The sequence below is a fragment of the Artibeus jamaicensis genome, unplaced genomic scaffold (genome assembly GCF_021234435.1).
Source record: "Artibeus jamaicensis isolate MK-2021 breed Jamaican fruit bat unplaced genomic scaffold, CSHL_Jam_final scaffold_1283, whole genome shotgun sequence".
In the NCBI taxonomy this organism is placed as follows: domain Eukaryota; kingdom Metazoa; phylum Chordata; class Mammalia; order Chiroptera; family Phyllostomidae; genus Artibeus; species Artibeus jamaicensis.
The window spans coordinates 21,949,398-21,965,834 of NW_026522028.1; the positions used below are offsets into that span (position 1 = coordinate 21,949,398).

The following is a 16,437-nucleotide window of genomic DNA, read 5'->3' on the forward strand; positions in this document are numbered from 1 at the left end:
TAAGTTTATTTTTTTTTCGGTTCTTCCAATTTAAAATGCACACAGTGAAGGGGACAAATTGCACAAATCTGAATTGTACCACTCAACGAGTTTTTACATATGGGGTGTACTTGAAGAGCTGCAATATAGTTCAAGCTACAGAACATTTCCAGCACCCCAAAAGGTTCTGTGTCCCTCCCCATCTTGTTAGTCACTGTTTTGGCTTCTTATCACAATAGATCATATTTGCCTATTTCAGTTCAACATTAAATCCCATAATAAATGAATGGAATCTTACAGTATGTTTTCCTTTGTGCCTTATTTCTTTCTCTCAACAGGATGTTTGTGAAAATAATCCATGTAGTTGTGTGCCTTAGCACCATTTTCCTTTCATTGTCAAGGAGTATTCCATTGTATGGATACATCACAGTTGGCTCATCATGCACCAGTTCATAGACATTTAGATTGTTTTCATTTTGGTGATTCTGCCTGAAGATACTATAAACATTCCTATATACAGGAGGTCATTGGCCCCCATTTTTCTATATACCTAGGAGTGAAACTGTTGTTTCAGATGGTAGGCATATGATCAATCTTAGTAAATATAACCTTACAGTTTTCTAGCAGATGAACTGTCATGGGATTATGTAGTAGTAGATTCTTGAGGATACCTGTACCCCTGGCTTGGCATTCTTAGTCCTTTTTACAATTATGCAGCCAGTTGTAAAATATTATATGCCAGTGGGTGGTTGTTCCAACCAAATTGTAAAGGCTCAAACACAGCGGCCACATCCTATTTTCCTATCCTCTCACTCCCACAGAGTAAGTTGAGGGCTACTCGGGGAGTTCAGTGTAGTGGGACTCTGAAGAATTGACACAAGCAACCCAGAAATTCACCATCAACTTGATAGCCACCCCTCTTGGGCTTGGATTGACTGATTTCACTGGGTCTGGAGTGTTCGCTCTGGCTCTAGACTCTGCTTTTGTCTGGACTCAGCTTGTAGGAGGGTGCCTAGAAATAACTGATGCTAGGCCTGGGGAGGGAGCTGGTGCTCTTCTCCACGGACTTTTAAAATGCAGGTTTCTATTAGGGGACTGCAGACCAGAGGCCACTTTTAGATAGTGCTGTGAACCTCCAGTGTGTGCTCACAGTGATTTGGTTTACCCAGTAGTATTTGCAAATCACGTATGTTTCTTTTGTTTCCAAAGCCTTGCTATGTCATTTTCTGATTTGCTTCTAAGAACTAAGACACAGAAAGCAGCGGACCCCGCCCCATGCTCAACTCAGATCCAGTCTGGCATTAATGCCAGTCCTCACGTTGCACCATACTTTCCAACACTCCCAATTCCAGTGGGGTTTCCCAGACATGCCTAGGTACTGCAAGTTTCACTAAAGTGGCACAGCCAGACCACCCTCTAGCCCGGCCTCCCTTCCCTTAGCAGTTCTCCTCTCAGGCCTGCCCTCTCCTAGGGTTCCCGCGGTTGAGACTTTCCCAAAGGAGGGCTTTCCAAACTCCGAAACTCCGCCCTCTGTGAAGCGAGTTCCCAAGTTAGTGAAAGTGTTTCTTAGAAACCAATCTCGTCCTCTGGCTGGTTAAAGCCTTGCTCAGGGGCGGGGTGGCAGGAGGTAGGAGCGCCCGCGGCTCTGTCACCTGTAGTGGGCACACTGGGTCGCTGTAGCTTTCAACAGCTGGTGGCAGCAGCTGCGACAGGCGCGGAAGGACTTAAACGTCCGCCCACCGCCACTGACTCCACCGCTCCCTCCTCCCCTCTCCTCGTCCTCCTGCTCTTCCCTCCTCCCCTACTCCAACTCCTCCTCCTCTAACTTCTCCTCCTCCTTATCCTCCTCTTCTTTCACATTCGCCGCTGCCTCCTCCCTGTCCCTCTGGCTCCAAGGCGGGACGCTGGTGCCCCGAGCACTTAGCACTGCTCTTGGGGCTAACGGAGCAGGGCTCGCGGGTGGGGTCTGCCGGGTGATGGCCGTAAAGTAAGGGGACCTCGGAGAGGCGCCGCGACCTCAGGCTGTGTTCGGGGGCTCGCTGCTCTTCCTCGGTAGCGACATGGGGGACCCGGTGTACCGCAAGAAACCGCAGCTGCACTACGCGGTGAGTGCCCCGGAGCAAACATACTACAGGGGGCGCCACTTTGCCTGCCTGGAAGGGGACAGCTCATTTTTGGTGGGATCCGTGGCTCCCCAGAGGTCTTCGGTGGGGTGGGGTTGAGTGGAAGGTGTTGCGTGCATCTCCGCTCTCCCCCAGTGTCAACTGCCCGGTAACTCAGCTGCCCCTTAGAAGGGGAGCCCCTAACCCCGGAGCCCGCAGTGGTTGCTGTGTTCGGGGCTAGGGGCTGAACCTTGCCACAGCCTCTCTGATGAAAGCTGAGAAATGGGGCTACTGGGGCTGGGCCCAGGTTGGCCCACTCGGCCTTTGGTCAGATATGCTGCAAGAACGGGAATAGAGTGGGGTGGAAGGTAGGGCGGCTTCGTGATCCAAACGTGTGGCAAGTGGACTTGCAGGAAAAATGCTGCCCAGTGCGTTGGGGTGCAGCCGGTTTCCTTCTTAGAAAGAGGGTATGCATTTCCCTTTGAATCTGTAGCGGGACAGAATGTTGCACATTGTCTGATTAATACAAGAGGTTGCCAGGAGGTCTTTTGTTGGTGGCCTCTTCTCCCTGTAGTCTCAACTAGTCCATAAATATTTATTGGGGACCTACTGTGTTCCATGCGCTGCGTTGTGCACTGGGGTCCCGCAGGACACAACAGACCAAAACCTCATGGGATTTGCTTCCTTTAAGGAAGGAGTCAAGATTTCGAGGTTAATGACTGATCGACCAAATCCAGATTCTAGATTGTTTATTTTCGAGAGAGAGAGAAAAGAAAGACGACGGGAAAAAATAGTGTTTCTGAGGAATTAGTACTGAAAATTCGGAATGCCACCTCCAGGAAGCAAGTAGGTAGCAGTGTTAGCTCACTACAGTCTTTGGGCATTTATTTTCCAGTTGTAAGATGTGTCGCTTTCAGACCAGGCATTGCTGTTGGTATGTCATCTGCTACTTTACTGAGTTTTCCTTGACATGATTTTCACTGTTGAGATTGGATGTGCTAAATGCCAAGTTTTAAAATCCGAGAGAAGCACGCAGAAAGTTAGGGATCATCAATACTTTAAAGCAAAGACAGCTGTCTATCTGTAATTCATATCTTCCAAAATGAACTCTCCACATAAAAAATATTTTTCAAGAAAGGAATTGAGCTGTTCATGGGTGGTAGGTATAGTGGTTCCGGAGCTGCCCTAGCTGGTGCCTGGTGCTGCTGGCCAGGTCTTGGATTATCTGGAACAGCTGGGGGGATGGGGGTGGGCGGCACTGGGCTAATCAGGAATGTCTATTGGTTCCCTTTGCTGGTCTGGGAAAAAAAGGGGGCCTGAATTAGAAAATTGTTAAGATCCTTTCCCAGGTGAACATTCTAGGAATCTATAATGGTTCTTTTTCTAGTTTTGCCAGAGTTACATGCCTTGATTGGCAAGTGACATACTAGTAAGTTATTAATGCTTGCTCATTTTTTGGAGATGCTAGAGGCTCAGTGATTTGCCTTTTAATATGGTGTTAGGGGTAACTCGCTTTCTGCAGAGGTTTCTTTGCACAGAAGGATCTGGAGTCCATGCTCATTATGCCTGATCACCATCTCACCCCACAACCTTTTCCAGATTTTGAATTATGGGCTAGTGCTCTTTAATTTGTAACATAATGTTTCTACTATTTTTAAGATACAGAGGAAAGGTGAGAACTGACTACTTAATTTGAAAAAGTAGAATTTTTCTATTCATACTATGAATGATTATTGCCTCAACTGTGTAAATAAATCCAGTGCATCACAAAACAATTTAAGAATGATTTTCATTCAGCTGTCTTATTCTCCTAGAAGCATAAATGTAGAGACAAGTTGATGCTAATGTCTCCTCTTGTGCTCTGAAAATTTGCTGATGAAATAGCCCTTTATTTTAGCATGGATCACCACCTACATATTTTCTGAGTTGAGACTATTAAAAGGAAGATTACAGAGAGAATGTGTTGGCTTGCAGGCTAGAAGAAATCACCTGGATGCTCTGAAGTTTCTTCTGCATACTTTAGAATGATAAAGCAACAGCATTCAGCAGCTCTGCATCAGTCACAAGTAAAAAGAATGTTCTATACCAAGTGTGACCCATTGCTTTTCATATGGACATAACCCTCTATGATTTAATATCTATTCTAACACTGCACTCTTTTCTGCTCCCCCCATATTGGTTTACATTACTTCAAAAGCTTGTTTTACCTTTTAGCACAAACATTCCACGTAGTTCTTTGCTCAACATGGCTTTGTTCCTGGGGTCTTGGAGGCTTTTTTTTCCCTTTTTGTCTGCATCCTCCTGGAAAAGAGTGACCCTTCATGTTTCCTTAGTGCCTTTAGTTACTCTAAAATGTAATGGGAGCAAATATTTAATGTTCTTCCTTTAGTACTTTTTTCATTTGTCCAAGATGCGACTGTGGATAAGAAAGCAGTGGCTCACAGTTTATTCATTCATCAAACATTTGTTGAATGCCTACTGCGTGACTGCTATTTGGTCAATTTCCCAAAGAGATGAGTAAACAGTGAAAATGTTAAGAGTTGCTATGAAATGTTCACTCATCTTTTTAAATGGTCATAATGGCCACAAATGCATCCTGTATTTATATAATCAGTTATACTCCAAAGTATAGCAACAACTGTCTTGTTTTATCATAACAAAAATGTATGTTAGCACTAATGTTCTCACAACCTTTCTTCCCATGGTTTTCCCACATTAGTTTATGGCAACTCCATCCCTCCAGCTGGGTATCATCCTTGACAGCCTTTTGGTGTCTTAATTATATTTGCGTTTGGAACAGCCTGCTCTGGTCCCAGGATGGAGTGAAGGGTGAGGAGGAGCCAGAGTGCATCCTGGCATCTGGGCTAGGGAGAGATAATAGAAGATGACCTATACTAGGATGGCAGCTGGGCTGGGAGTAGAGAGCAGTCAGCATTTTTTGAAAGATGTTGAGAACATTAGACCAGCCAGACTTCATTTGGATGGGCTGCAGAGGTGCTAGAGTGTGAGAGCTAAGGATAAAATACAAAAATCAATGATTTCCTGGCAGCAGTTCTAGAGAAACTACAGATGATAATATTTCCTTTATCTTTATTGTCTTATGCAAGTTGCAAAGTGTTTGGACACAATCTGTGTCAATTTTGGCCTCACATTATACTGGTGGGTTAGACAAGTTTTCTTTTTCATGGCTGAAGAAATCTAAGCTTAAAGTAGTAGAGTTCAAGGTGGCACAGGTGACAGAATGGAGAGCTTTATTCAGGTGTCTGGACCACACAGAGTTTGACTGACTCCTTAGATAACTAAAATAGATGAGCTGAGTTATCCTTCTACCTCCCCCTTTTGTCACCATAATAAACCAACAATCAAATATTGTACCTTCAGTGCCTTAATGTGACCATCCATATTGTTGAATTGCATGGCCAAATAGCTCTTTAATTGGACTGGTATAGACAAAATTCAAAATTTAAACTATCCATGAAGTTCAGTGCCATGTTTTTTATGTCTTTATCAGGTTTTCTCAGCTCAAGAAAAAAGAATATTTTGGGCAGGATAGTTCTTATTGGTGGGAACTGTCCTGTGCAGTACAGTATGTTTAGCAGTATTGGCCTCTACCCACTAGATGCCAGTACCATAGTGTCCCCCTACCCATTAGATGTGACAAGCAAAATTGTGTCCACAGATTTTTTAATATCCCCTGGGGGGAAACCACTCCCACTTGAGACTCATTGGTCTATTAGATTTTCATGCATGTTTTAAAGAAGATGTTATAATTGCTGTGCAATAAGATCTGAAAGGAGAAGACATAGTAAATGTTATGAGTACTATGTACACTATTCAGTGAACATGCAGAATATCAGAGAGAGAGAGGTCAACACCAAGGTTTAATGAGAGCCTCATACACAGCACAAGTGCTGGGGGTAGAATAGTGACTCATTCCATTTTCGGTGATCACAACTTTAACAATATTCTCCTGCTTCTGGTGACCCCTAAAATTCTGTCATTTGACCTGGTTAAAGATTACACTAACCTACCTTCCCCAACAGTCTTCATATGCTTTGTTCTGTTGACTGCAAACAAAATATTACAAACTGTAATTGTCTGCCAAGATCATGTAACATATGCCAAATTTCATGACAACACATCCAACTAAGTATGGCAGCTCTTTCAGTAGAATTACTACACTGAGAATTAATTTTAGAACAAATTATCAGAGGACCAGCTTATGGTCCAGATTATGAATACTATTATCCTGAGCAACTCCCTGAAAGAACAGACTTATTTTCACCTCTGTTCTATGAAAGGGGAACAATATGAAGGTTTCGTGATGCCTCTGGCAAAGATAAATCTATGGGTGGGTGATGGGTATTCTCTTCACTGAGGTGTAGTAAAAAAAAACAGGGGGCTTAGATTGATTTGGCGCTGGTCTCTGTGGAGTCCAGCTGTCAAGATTCAGCCATTCTTTTCCCTGGGACCTGTCTATTTCTGTGCTCTGTTGCTGACCTCACTTCCTGTTTTGTGCAGTCTCTCCACCATCTGCTCTTAACCACAGCCTTGTCATTAAATGCTGATTGTTCCCTTGCTCTACTTAAACCCTCCCTAAGGAACCCATCAGAAGGGCTGAGTTGCTTACCCTTAAAGGGGGCCTCTCTTCTCTCCAAACATTTAGGTTTTAGTATACACATTTCCAAATTTGTTCTCTATGAACATTGGATTTCCAAAGACTTTGAAGTCATTAAGTTCACTTAATAATTCAGTGGTATTGACTACTGGACATTTTTTTGGTAATTCTGAAGACAGCAATAACTGGGCACTGTTGCAGGGCTGAACTGATATGAATCAGTTGTCATCTATCAGCACTGCCAGTGTAGACAGACATCTTAGGAAAATTAGGAACCTGGCCTGGAAGTCACTTTTATACTCTGTTTCCATTGTTTGTCTCCTCATAAAAGCAAGAATTTTGCAAGTTGCAAGTAAATAATTTATTTACTTATTAAATTCCCTTAATATTAACTAATGTTAATTGAGGATATATTAACATTAACTATTAATATAAGAAATTAACATGAACTAATATTATGCTAATTAATCTCCTTAGTTAACACCTCTATTAATCATAGATACTTTTCCACTCTCCATCTCCCAACATGCTTTCTTTTCTGCCATACTCAGAGGTTTTCCTAGATGTAACCTCTGGTCTGAACTCCCATCATCTTAGGAAGCCACATCTACCATCCTTCAAAAACCCTTCTTAAGCACTACTGTTAACTGATAATCAGATTCCTGCTGGGTTTTGTGTAACAGAGATATCTGCCAATCACAGAAAAACAAATACTTAACTTTGCCTTTTTTTCTTTTTCTGGTAATAATCTTGTATCATTTACTTTTCCTGTTCCCCACAATGTGATGACCTAATTGCACTTGAGTCTTAACTTGGTTTGTGATATTATTGTGCTGTCATATGCAGTCTTCATTGAGTTTTTGATTCCTCGTATGCCCCTCACCTGAAACAATCTCAGCCTCTCCTGTCTTAGTAAATGGTTGGCTGCTTGGTGAGTTGTCAAGCCAGAACACCTAGAGATCATCCTGGATTTCTCCTTTTCCTGCATTTCCCACATTGAATCCCTGAGCCAGCTCTGCCAGGTCTGTTTTACAGCACTTTCCAAATCCATCCTCTTCTTTCTATCTTCACTGCTATTACCTAAATGCAAACCCTCACATCCATTATTCTCACCAAGGCAGCAAGGTAACACTATATTATAATCATGTGGCCAGTGAGATCTTTTAAAAAGAAACTCTAGTCATGACATTTCAATATTTAAAGCTTTCTAGTTGGTTTCTATTATACTTAGATGAAAATGTTCATTCATGAATTTGGCTTTCCAAGTCTCCCTGCTTCCTAACACCCTTCCTCACCTTCCTACTGCCCAGATACATTAGTGCCCTCTCTGTTCCTCATATATGACCAGTTCTTTTGTGTTTTTGAGTGGCAGACATTTTTGGTGTCCTATAAGTTGCAGAAAAAATATCACCTTCCCTGACTGCTCTCTCCAAAGTGCTTCTGACTCTACTGAAGTACCATTGATCATATCACACTAGCTGGTACTTGGGTTGTTTGCATCATTGCTTTGTATTATACAGGGGTGGGCAAAAGTAGGTTAACAGTTGTGAATACAAGAAACAGAGTGTATTCTTGTATTATTATTTATTAATTATTATATTTATTAGTAGTAATATTAACCTACTTTTGCCTATCCCTGTATATACATTCATTGTTTGTCTCTCCCTACTGGTGTCTAAACTTATTCATTACAGAGACCCAATTATTCTTTTCCTATCATATCCCCACTGCCTACTGTGGGCTCTGGTACAGGATAAGTACCCAACAAATATCTGTGAGTGATGAATCTGGCTGCTTGGGTATTGTTACCTAGGCTACTCCAGGGGGTTCAAAAATTCACTCATTATTAATTGATGTTTGGAAAAAAAATATTGGCTTAATGGTTTTACCCACTTTCTACTAAATGAGAATCTCCAAACCATGAACTTGGAATTGAAACTTTAAAGAGGGTTTCAAGGTGAGTCTGATATTGGCCATGTTTGGAAACCACTGGTTCATTCATATGGTGAACCACTTACCATTCAGGAAGCCCCTATAGTCCTGGGTGATGTGACTCAGTAGATTGAGCACTGGCCTGTGAACCAAAGGGTCACCAGTTTGATTCCCAGTCAGGGCACATGCCTGGGTTTTGGGCTAGGTCCCTGTTAGGGGGTGCAAGAGAATCAACCACACACTGATGATTCTCTCCCTTTTTTCTCCCTCCCCCTCTCTCTAAAAATAAATAAATAAAATCATTTAAAAAAGAAACTTCTATAAAGTCTAAAGTTCAGTGGCAAAGTAGATCCAAAGAGTGCTGTCCAGTACTTTTCACCTCAGGTGACTCTGAGGTAATGCAGTTCAAGTTTTCAGAGAGGTCTTATGTTTTATAACATAGTGTTCATTCCAACTGAATTCTGTAAGGATATAAGAAGCATAGCAATGCTTTCTCTACATACCATCGTCTGGCAATATGTCCCCTCAGCATCCATTTTCTAGGTAATCTAAGCCAGTTGTTCTCAACCAGGAGACACTGGGAAATTTCCACAGGTATTGCTTGTTCTCACAATTTGCAAGGGGTGCTACTAGTATCTGGTAGTTAGAGGCCTGAGATGCTGCTCAACACCCTACATTGCACAATACAGGCCAACAAAGAATTGCCTGGCCCAAATGTCAGTAATGCTGGATTCAGAAACCTTGACTTACATGCATCTCAGTAGACATAAAAATTTTTACTGTTTTTGAAAATCATTTTGAATGGAGTTCTCTAAAATGCTTTATACATATTTCCTGCTATTTAAGGGAGGACTTGACAAAATTTGTGTTACTTTTTTCCACACGTGATGCCTGGTTATGAACAGCATGTTTCACACTGTGTGGGGTGCAGAGGGAAGGGTGATTGTGGCCCTTCCAGAATCCTCAGTGCTTTACTTTGAGCTCTTTGCTTCTTCACTCCTTAACTCTGATGCCTTTTGAAATTTTGGGCCTGTTTCTTAAAATTTTTCTGTCTTCTCTCCTATGTGAGGCTTTAGCTGACTTCTTGATTTATACATGTGTATCATTCTCTAACTGCCTAATTCTCTAATTCTCTTCTGATTCAGCTAGAATACTAATTCGTTAAAATGTTAGTCCTGGGTCTAAAGTTAGTAGTCATAATCTCCAAACTAAAATGTAAGGGTTTCTCAGAAAGTCTTCCTGTGTGGATGTTGGTTCTGTGACTGTGACTGAGAAGCTAGAGTCTGCTTCTGTCCAGAAAACACTTGTTGGGGATCTGCTGTGGACTGGTCTACTCTGTGAAAAACACTGAGAGAAAAGCAAATGAAAGAAGTGGGGATACAGCTCCTTCCAGCTCTTCTCTGTCAATCCCATTGGGTAAAAAAATCTCCCAAGAAGTCCAGGACAACAGGTGTGTTGGCATTCTAACTAGTCTGCCATTGACAAGGATTATGGGGCACTTTCTTAAATCCTGGCCACTTTGTGGAATGCTAATTAAGTACAGCATCTTTTACATTGTAAGCTCCAAAATTATGGGGAGTAAATATATATAAAGGTCTTAGGTGCTTGCAGAAATTTGAACTAATATCACCAACATTTACAAATGAATATAATTAATACCCTTTAATGTATTCTCAAATTTTCTGGTTCTAACCTTATTCTCAAAAATAAGCTTTTCTGAGTTATTTTATTTTTAAATACATTCTGAGTACTGAAAAATTTAAAGGTATGTCAAACATCAGGGACTCCCACAAATAATTATATGGTACTGCTTTCTTTTTTTAATTTATTTTTTATTGTTGTTCAAGTACATTTGTCTTCATTTTCCCCTCCCCACTGCCCCTCCCCACCCCAGCCATCCCCACCTGGCACCCTCAATCCTACCCTCCTTTGGATTTTCCATGTGTCCTTTGTAGATGTTCCTGTAATCCCTTCCCCCATTATCTCCTCCCACTTCCCCTTTGGTTACTGTCAGATTGTTCTTTATTTCAATGTCTCTTGTTGTATTTTGCTTGCTTGTTTGTTTTGTTGATTAGGTTCCACTTATAGGTGAAATCATATGGTATTTTTCTTTCAGTGCCTGGCTCATCTAACTTACCATAATGCTCTCCATCCAGTTCCATTCGTGCTGTTGTGAAGGGTAGGAGCTGCTTCTTTCTGTCTGCTGTGTAGAATTCCATTGTGTAAATGTACCGTACGTTTTTGATCCACTCATTTACTGATAAGCACTTAGGTTGCTTCCAGCACTTGACTATTGTGAATTGTGCTGTATGAACATTGGGGTGCATAGGTTCTTTTGAATTGGTGTTTCAGTATTCTTAGGATACAATCCCAGCAGTGAGATTTCTGGGTCAAAAGGTATAGTACTGCTTTCTTTATTGTCATGGTGACTACTTGGATGTGACTGTAGGATACTTCTCAGTTTGAATAAGTTATACACAAAGTGTAAGACTGATTCGTTCATTCGTATGTGTTTATTGTTATTAGGGGATGTTTTTTGAAAGATGTCATGACCCTGTGAAATGAAAACCTATTAGAATTTTCTTCCCTTCTCTTTGGTTATTTGTTCCATTCTTAGAACTCTTCTAACTTTAAAATTTTTATAGCAAAGTTTCAGTGTTTGGAGTCTTGGCTAAATTAAATTTCTGTGATGAAGTTTTCAAATGATTTGACATTGTGGCTTTGAGGAAATATGCCATGAAAATAGCAAAAAACTTTAAGATGAATTAACTTTAAAAACATTTTTAAATGACTTCTTTCTGCAGCTGAGTGAAATATCTGGTAAAGAAATGTATAACTCAGTCCAAGTTAAATAAAGAGGCTAAAAGTATCTTGCCCACATGGGGATTACCTCTGCTTTGCATTTGCTGAGCTTCCCTAAGCCAAGTAGATGCCACTCCACATGGACAGAACCCCTGATGTTTCTCTGAATCCACAGAGTAGTAATAGTTTAGCAAAAAAATGGAATGTTGAGTTTTCTGAAAGAATTTAAAAATGGTAACACATAGTATTATTTTGTAAGTATTTATGCACATGACCTTAACTGTCCCATTATGATGTCACTTTGATGGTATAAACAAAATGTAACATAGTCTGAACTCTGATCTCAAAAGATAAGTCATTCTTTCATCTTATCTACTGACTCACAGAGGAGAGCATTGTATCCATCAAGATCCTAGCAGCAAACAGGTTGGCACACTCAAAAGGAATTAACCTAAGGAATGAACTATTACTAATGTGTCAATAGGTTTAAGGAAACCAACAAAGGGCAGTGAAGCACCCAGTGATTATCAATAGGGGGGAAACTGTTGCCATGAGAACACAGGGAGGGACCAGTGTACCAGAACTTGGTGACTTCCAAACTCCGGGATGGAGTGGGAGGATAAATACTCTGACCTCTTTATCTTGCTTTCTTACAAAACCCAACCAATCCATTGAGATGTTGTCCATTGAGATCAGTCTTGCAAGGCTCAGGTCAGTACAGAAAAGGGAAGACATTTTTGTTTGGTTGGTCACAGAGGGAGAGATAGTTGGCAAATAGAATATATTATCACATGCATATTCAATCTTGTTTGGGGTTCACTTACAGTATGAAAGACCCTAAATTTCTAAATATATAGAGGACTCCCAGCTTTCTGGGAATGCCTCTTTCCTCTTCCCTGTAGGTAATTATACTTACCCCATTTAAACTACTAATGTGCCATGCCTAATACATTCATATGTGATGTATGTGTCTAAGAATATTCACATTACAAGCCTATTAAAGTACTTACTGTTTACTCATTATACAAGGATATATTTTACATACATATTATAATTAATTTAATATTAAGAAGCTCCATACTTAATTCATAAATGTTTTGGTCTCAATGTATTAATATAAATTCAAACTATAATAGATTTTTCTCCTTTAAGCCCATTAGGGTAGTGTAATCTAATTTATTTTCCAAACAGTAAAAAAGAAATAATTGGTTTACCTCTTTTTCTGATTGATGGGTAAAAAGCTTTAACCTTTAAAGTTACATATCAGCTGAAATGGGTTAACCTGTGTTTTAATGAAAAGTGATTCTTATTTGTCTCTGGTTGAGAAGTTGGTTAAGAAGTGGTTGGAGCTGAGGACTGCAGTTTAACCACTGTGGGCTCTAGCTAACTTAGCAAAGAGAAAACTTCCTTTTCAACCTTGACTGCAAAAGTGCCTCTTGTTTGAGTTAGTTCCTCATTCAGGCCCCTGTGCATTCACTTTCATAATAACCATCTTGTTTGTAATTACTCCTTTAAAGACCATAGTTACTACAGAACTGAAAAATCCAAAGAGTCAGAGGCCAGAACCAGGGACATTTTCTGTACTCTGTATCTTGTACCTAATGCTTAGTCTGTTTTTTAATGTCAGCATAATTAATGATTTATGAATAATTAATGATTACTGAGTTAGAGCTCTTAGAACTGTTTGGGATGACTCACAGTAATAATAATGGTAGCCAATGTTTATGGAGTGTTTTCCATGAGCCCTAGACATTCTACATATATTATCTCATTTAATTCTTAAAAACATCCTGTAAGGTAGGTCATATTATGATTCCCATTTAAAAGATGAAGAAACCAAGGCACTGAATTTAAGCTTGTTTCAGGGTCACACATCTAGTAAGTAGTGGTACTGAGACTCAAGTCCTTGTCTATTCGACTCTTGGGTCTCAATGCTTGAAGCATTGCACAATGGTTGCCTGTTAAAATAGCATTGGGTTGAGATGATACTTTAAAAAAACTTTTTGTTTTTAATAATTGTAAACTCATAGGAAGTTGCAAAAATAGTACCAAGATTCCTGGGTACCCTTTATGCAGCTTCCCTTGATGGTAGCATCTTATGCAACTATAGCACAATATTAGACCTGGAAAACTGACATTGGTACAATGGCATTAACTTGAGTAGAACAGACATTGTTCACTCTCCAGTTTTTTACATGCAGTCCTGTGTGTGTGAGAGAGAGAGAGAGTTTTAATTCCATGTAATTTTATAACATGTATAGATCAACATATCCACCACTATATTCAAGATACAGAACTATTCCAAAACTCCTTCATACTGCCCTTTGTAGTCACACCCATACTACTTCCTACATCTATGTCTAATCCAGGCAACTACTGACCTATTCTTTATAAAATGACACCTTTTAAATTACTCCTCCTGTCCTTCCTGCACAGTAGGAACGTTCCTGTCTTCATTGATCATTTATGCCAAAAAGGTCCAGAAGCATGACAAAAGAATTGATAATAAGATCAGGGAGGATTTTGGTGTTCTTGTTGTTAGTAACATATACAACCACGAATAAAGGACATCCTGTTTGGTATTTTTAGCTGAGTGTTGTGGTAATTTTGTAATGCCAACTCTTGTGTTTTCTCTAGCAAAGTGCTTTTGATTGAAACACCACAGTGTTTCATGAGAGGCAGCATGACTGCTCCATGCTCCCTCTTTGCATGGCTGTTCTCATGAAATATCCATTTCAGGAATGACAACTGTGTGGCTGAACTTGTGGCAGCTTGGAAAAGGTACATGAGAGTTGACAGTCTGCCCTCTAAAAGTATCTGTGAACAAGGATAAACACAATCCCCTCATGTATTTGTGGTAGCCACAACCCAGTTATATTCTGGACAACCCAAGGGTCATGTAAATCTTGGCATTCATTGGTACACATGCATTTTATTCATTCATCTGAAAGGGAGTGGCAGTTCATAGACCTCTTTGGGGGAAACTTTAAACCTTATCAAAATTAACTGGTTCAAAAAAAAACTGATAGCTGTTTTTATTCAGGATGACTGCAAAGTGAAACCTTATCATTGGGACACAGTTATAAAGACTTCCTGCATTTATTTGGTTCCTACTATTTTTTTAAAAAGTTGTAAAAAGTGCTGTTGCTGTCTGATTCTGCAAAAATAGGCACACTCTTATTAGATACTTTAATTATTGTACAGTTTCATGATGCATTTTTCTGAATCTTTATTAGAAATAGAGAATGTTTTTCAAAACCTAGAGATTCTTAGACTAACCTGTGGCTTTTAATTAGGTAAACAGGTAATACCACCATTCATTACTGTGTAGGTACTTCATATCACCCATTGTAGGGAGTGTAAAAAGAACTGTTCCCCAGTTCTTTATTTTGGATATCATTAAAAAGGAATGAAATGTAGAATTCCTGGCATGCATATACATATGCACACAAACACACAAAATGGTACTTCATTTGATAGCTGTGCTATCTAAAATGTAGAACTGTGTTTCTATCAGTTAGCTACCACTACACTTTGAAATTCAATGGTTTAAAACAACCATTAGTTATTCTCATGGATCTGTGGGTCAGTGAGGTTGACTTAGCTGGACAGAACTCAGTGGTTTGACCAAAGGTTAAGCTGCTAATCCTATAGGGCTTGGCTCCTAGATAACTTCTGCTACATGTGTTTATTCTGAGGCCCAGGTTGGTGGGAAAGCATCTACCTGGGGAAGTGCAGAGGTACAATATGACAAGTGGAACTGACTAAAGATTTTTTTAAAAGATTGTATTTATTTATTTTTAGAGGGGTGGGGAGGAAGAAAGGGAGAGAAATATCAATGTGTGGTTGCAAGATTGCATGCCCATTACTGGGGACCTGGCCTGCAACCCAGGCATGTGCCCTGACTGGGAATGAATCCAGTGACTCTTTGGTTTGCAAGGCAGCACTAATCCATTGAGCTATACTAGCCAGGGCATACTAGCCATTCCTAATGCATAGGCAAAACTCTGGCATGCTGTCATCTCTACCCACCTGCATTTGGCCAAGGAAAGTCTCATATTCAAACTTAACATCAGTGGGTGAGGAAATATTCGCCCTTCATTATGGGGCTGTAGCAAAGGTATGAGTGCATCAAGGTATGGAAGCAGGAATGGGGCAAATCATCTACTTTACCACAGTATGTAATCAAATTCTCCTGAAAAATACTCTTGTTTTTAAGCAGGTTCACATCTATCTATCTCACTTTTTTTTCCCTATTTGGTCAATGAGTACTTTCTCTCATGAATAATAATACATAATTATGATTTTATTAAGCAACAAAGGCAGGATGATGGGCCATCCCACTGATACAAGTCCCCACCAATCCACAATGATCAGATATACACTGAATGCATATCAAAGAATATCATAAAAATAGACTGAGTTATATTAACATTCAATAGAATTGTCACAACCTTCCCCTGTTTCCTTGTGTTTAGCTCTGGTTCCTCAATCTGTCAAAATGAAAACAAAATATTTAGAATCACCTCCCAGGAGATTTGTTTAAAACATGTTTTGATTTGCTGATATCACTTTAAAAAGATTTGTAAATTTAACTCCTGTTTTAAAACCTAGAGGAAACTTTGGATGTGGTCATTTACAATAGAGAAAAAAATATGTCAATCCTTTACTTCAAATAAATCAGAGTTAACATTTAGAAATTAGTTTGTTATTTTGATCAATTCTGACATGTACATATAAGCTAAATTAAAAATAATGCACAGATACAAAATTTCTTCTTTGGAGTTTAAAACCTTGTCCTGTCTTCCTCCATTATATCAACTGATTGGACAGTTGCCAAATCCTGTTGTTTTTTTTTTTTTTCATTGTGGTCTGTAGGTGCTCATACCTAGTAGAATACCTGCTAATGTGCAGTCACTCAGTTATCTAAATCAGGGGTCAACAAATTATGGCCCACAGGCCAAAATCTGGACTGCCACCTGATTTTTTATAGCCAGCAAACTA

General features: G+C 39.9%; 1 protein-coding gene across 4 annotated transcripts in view; it reads left to right on the forward strand.

The window, feature by feature from the left end:
* ARHGAP6 (Rho GTPase activating protein 6) overlaps positions 1-16,437 on the forward strand; it is a 484,972-nt gene that overhangs the window by 208,903 nt on the left and 259,632 nt on the right. The window contains exon 1 of one of the 4 annotated variants that reach the window (XM_037157511.2): positions 1,670-2,084. The exons of the other annotated variants lie outside the window; for them this stretch is intronic. Coding sequence (XP_037013406.2) covers positions 2,040-2,084 — 45 coding nt within the window. The 5' untranslated portion in view covers positions 1,670-2,039. Of the gene's footprint in view, positions 1-1,669; positions 2,085-16,437 lie in introns of those variants that run through there. 4 annotated transcript variants of the gene reach the window in all.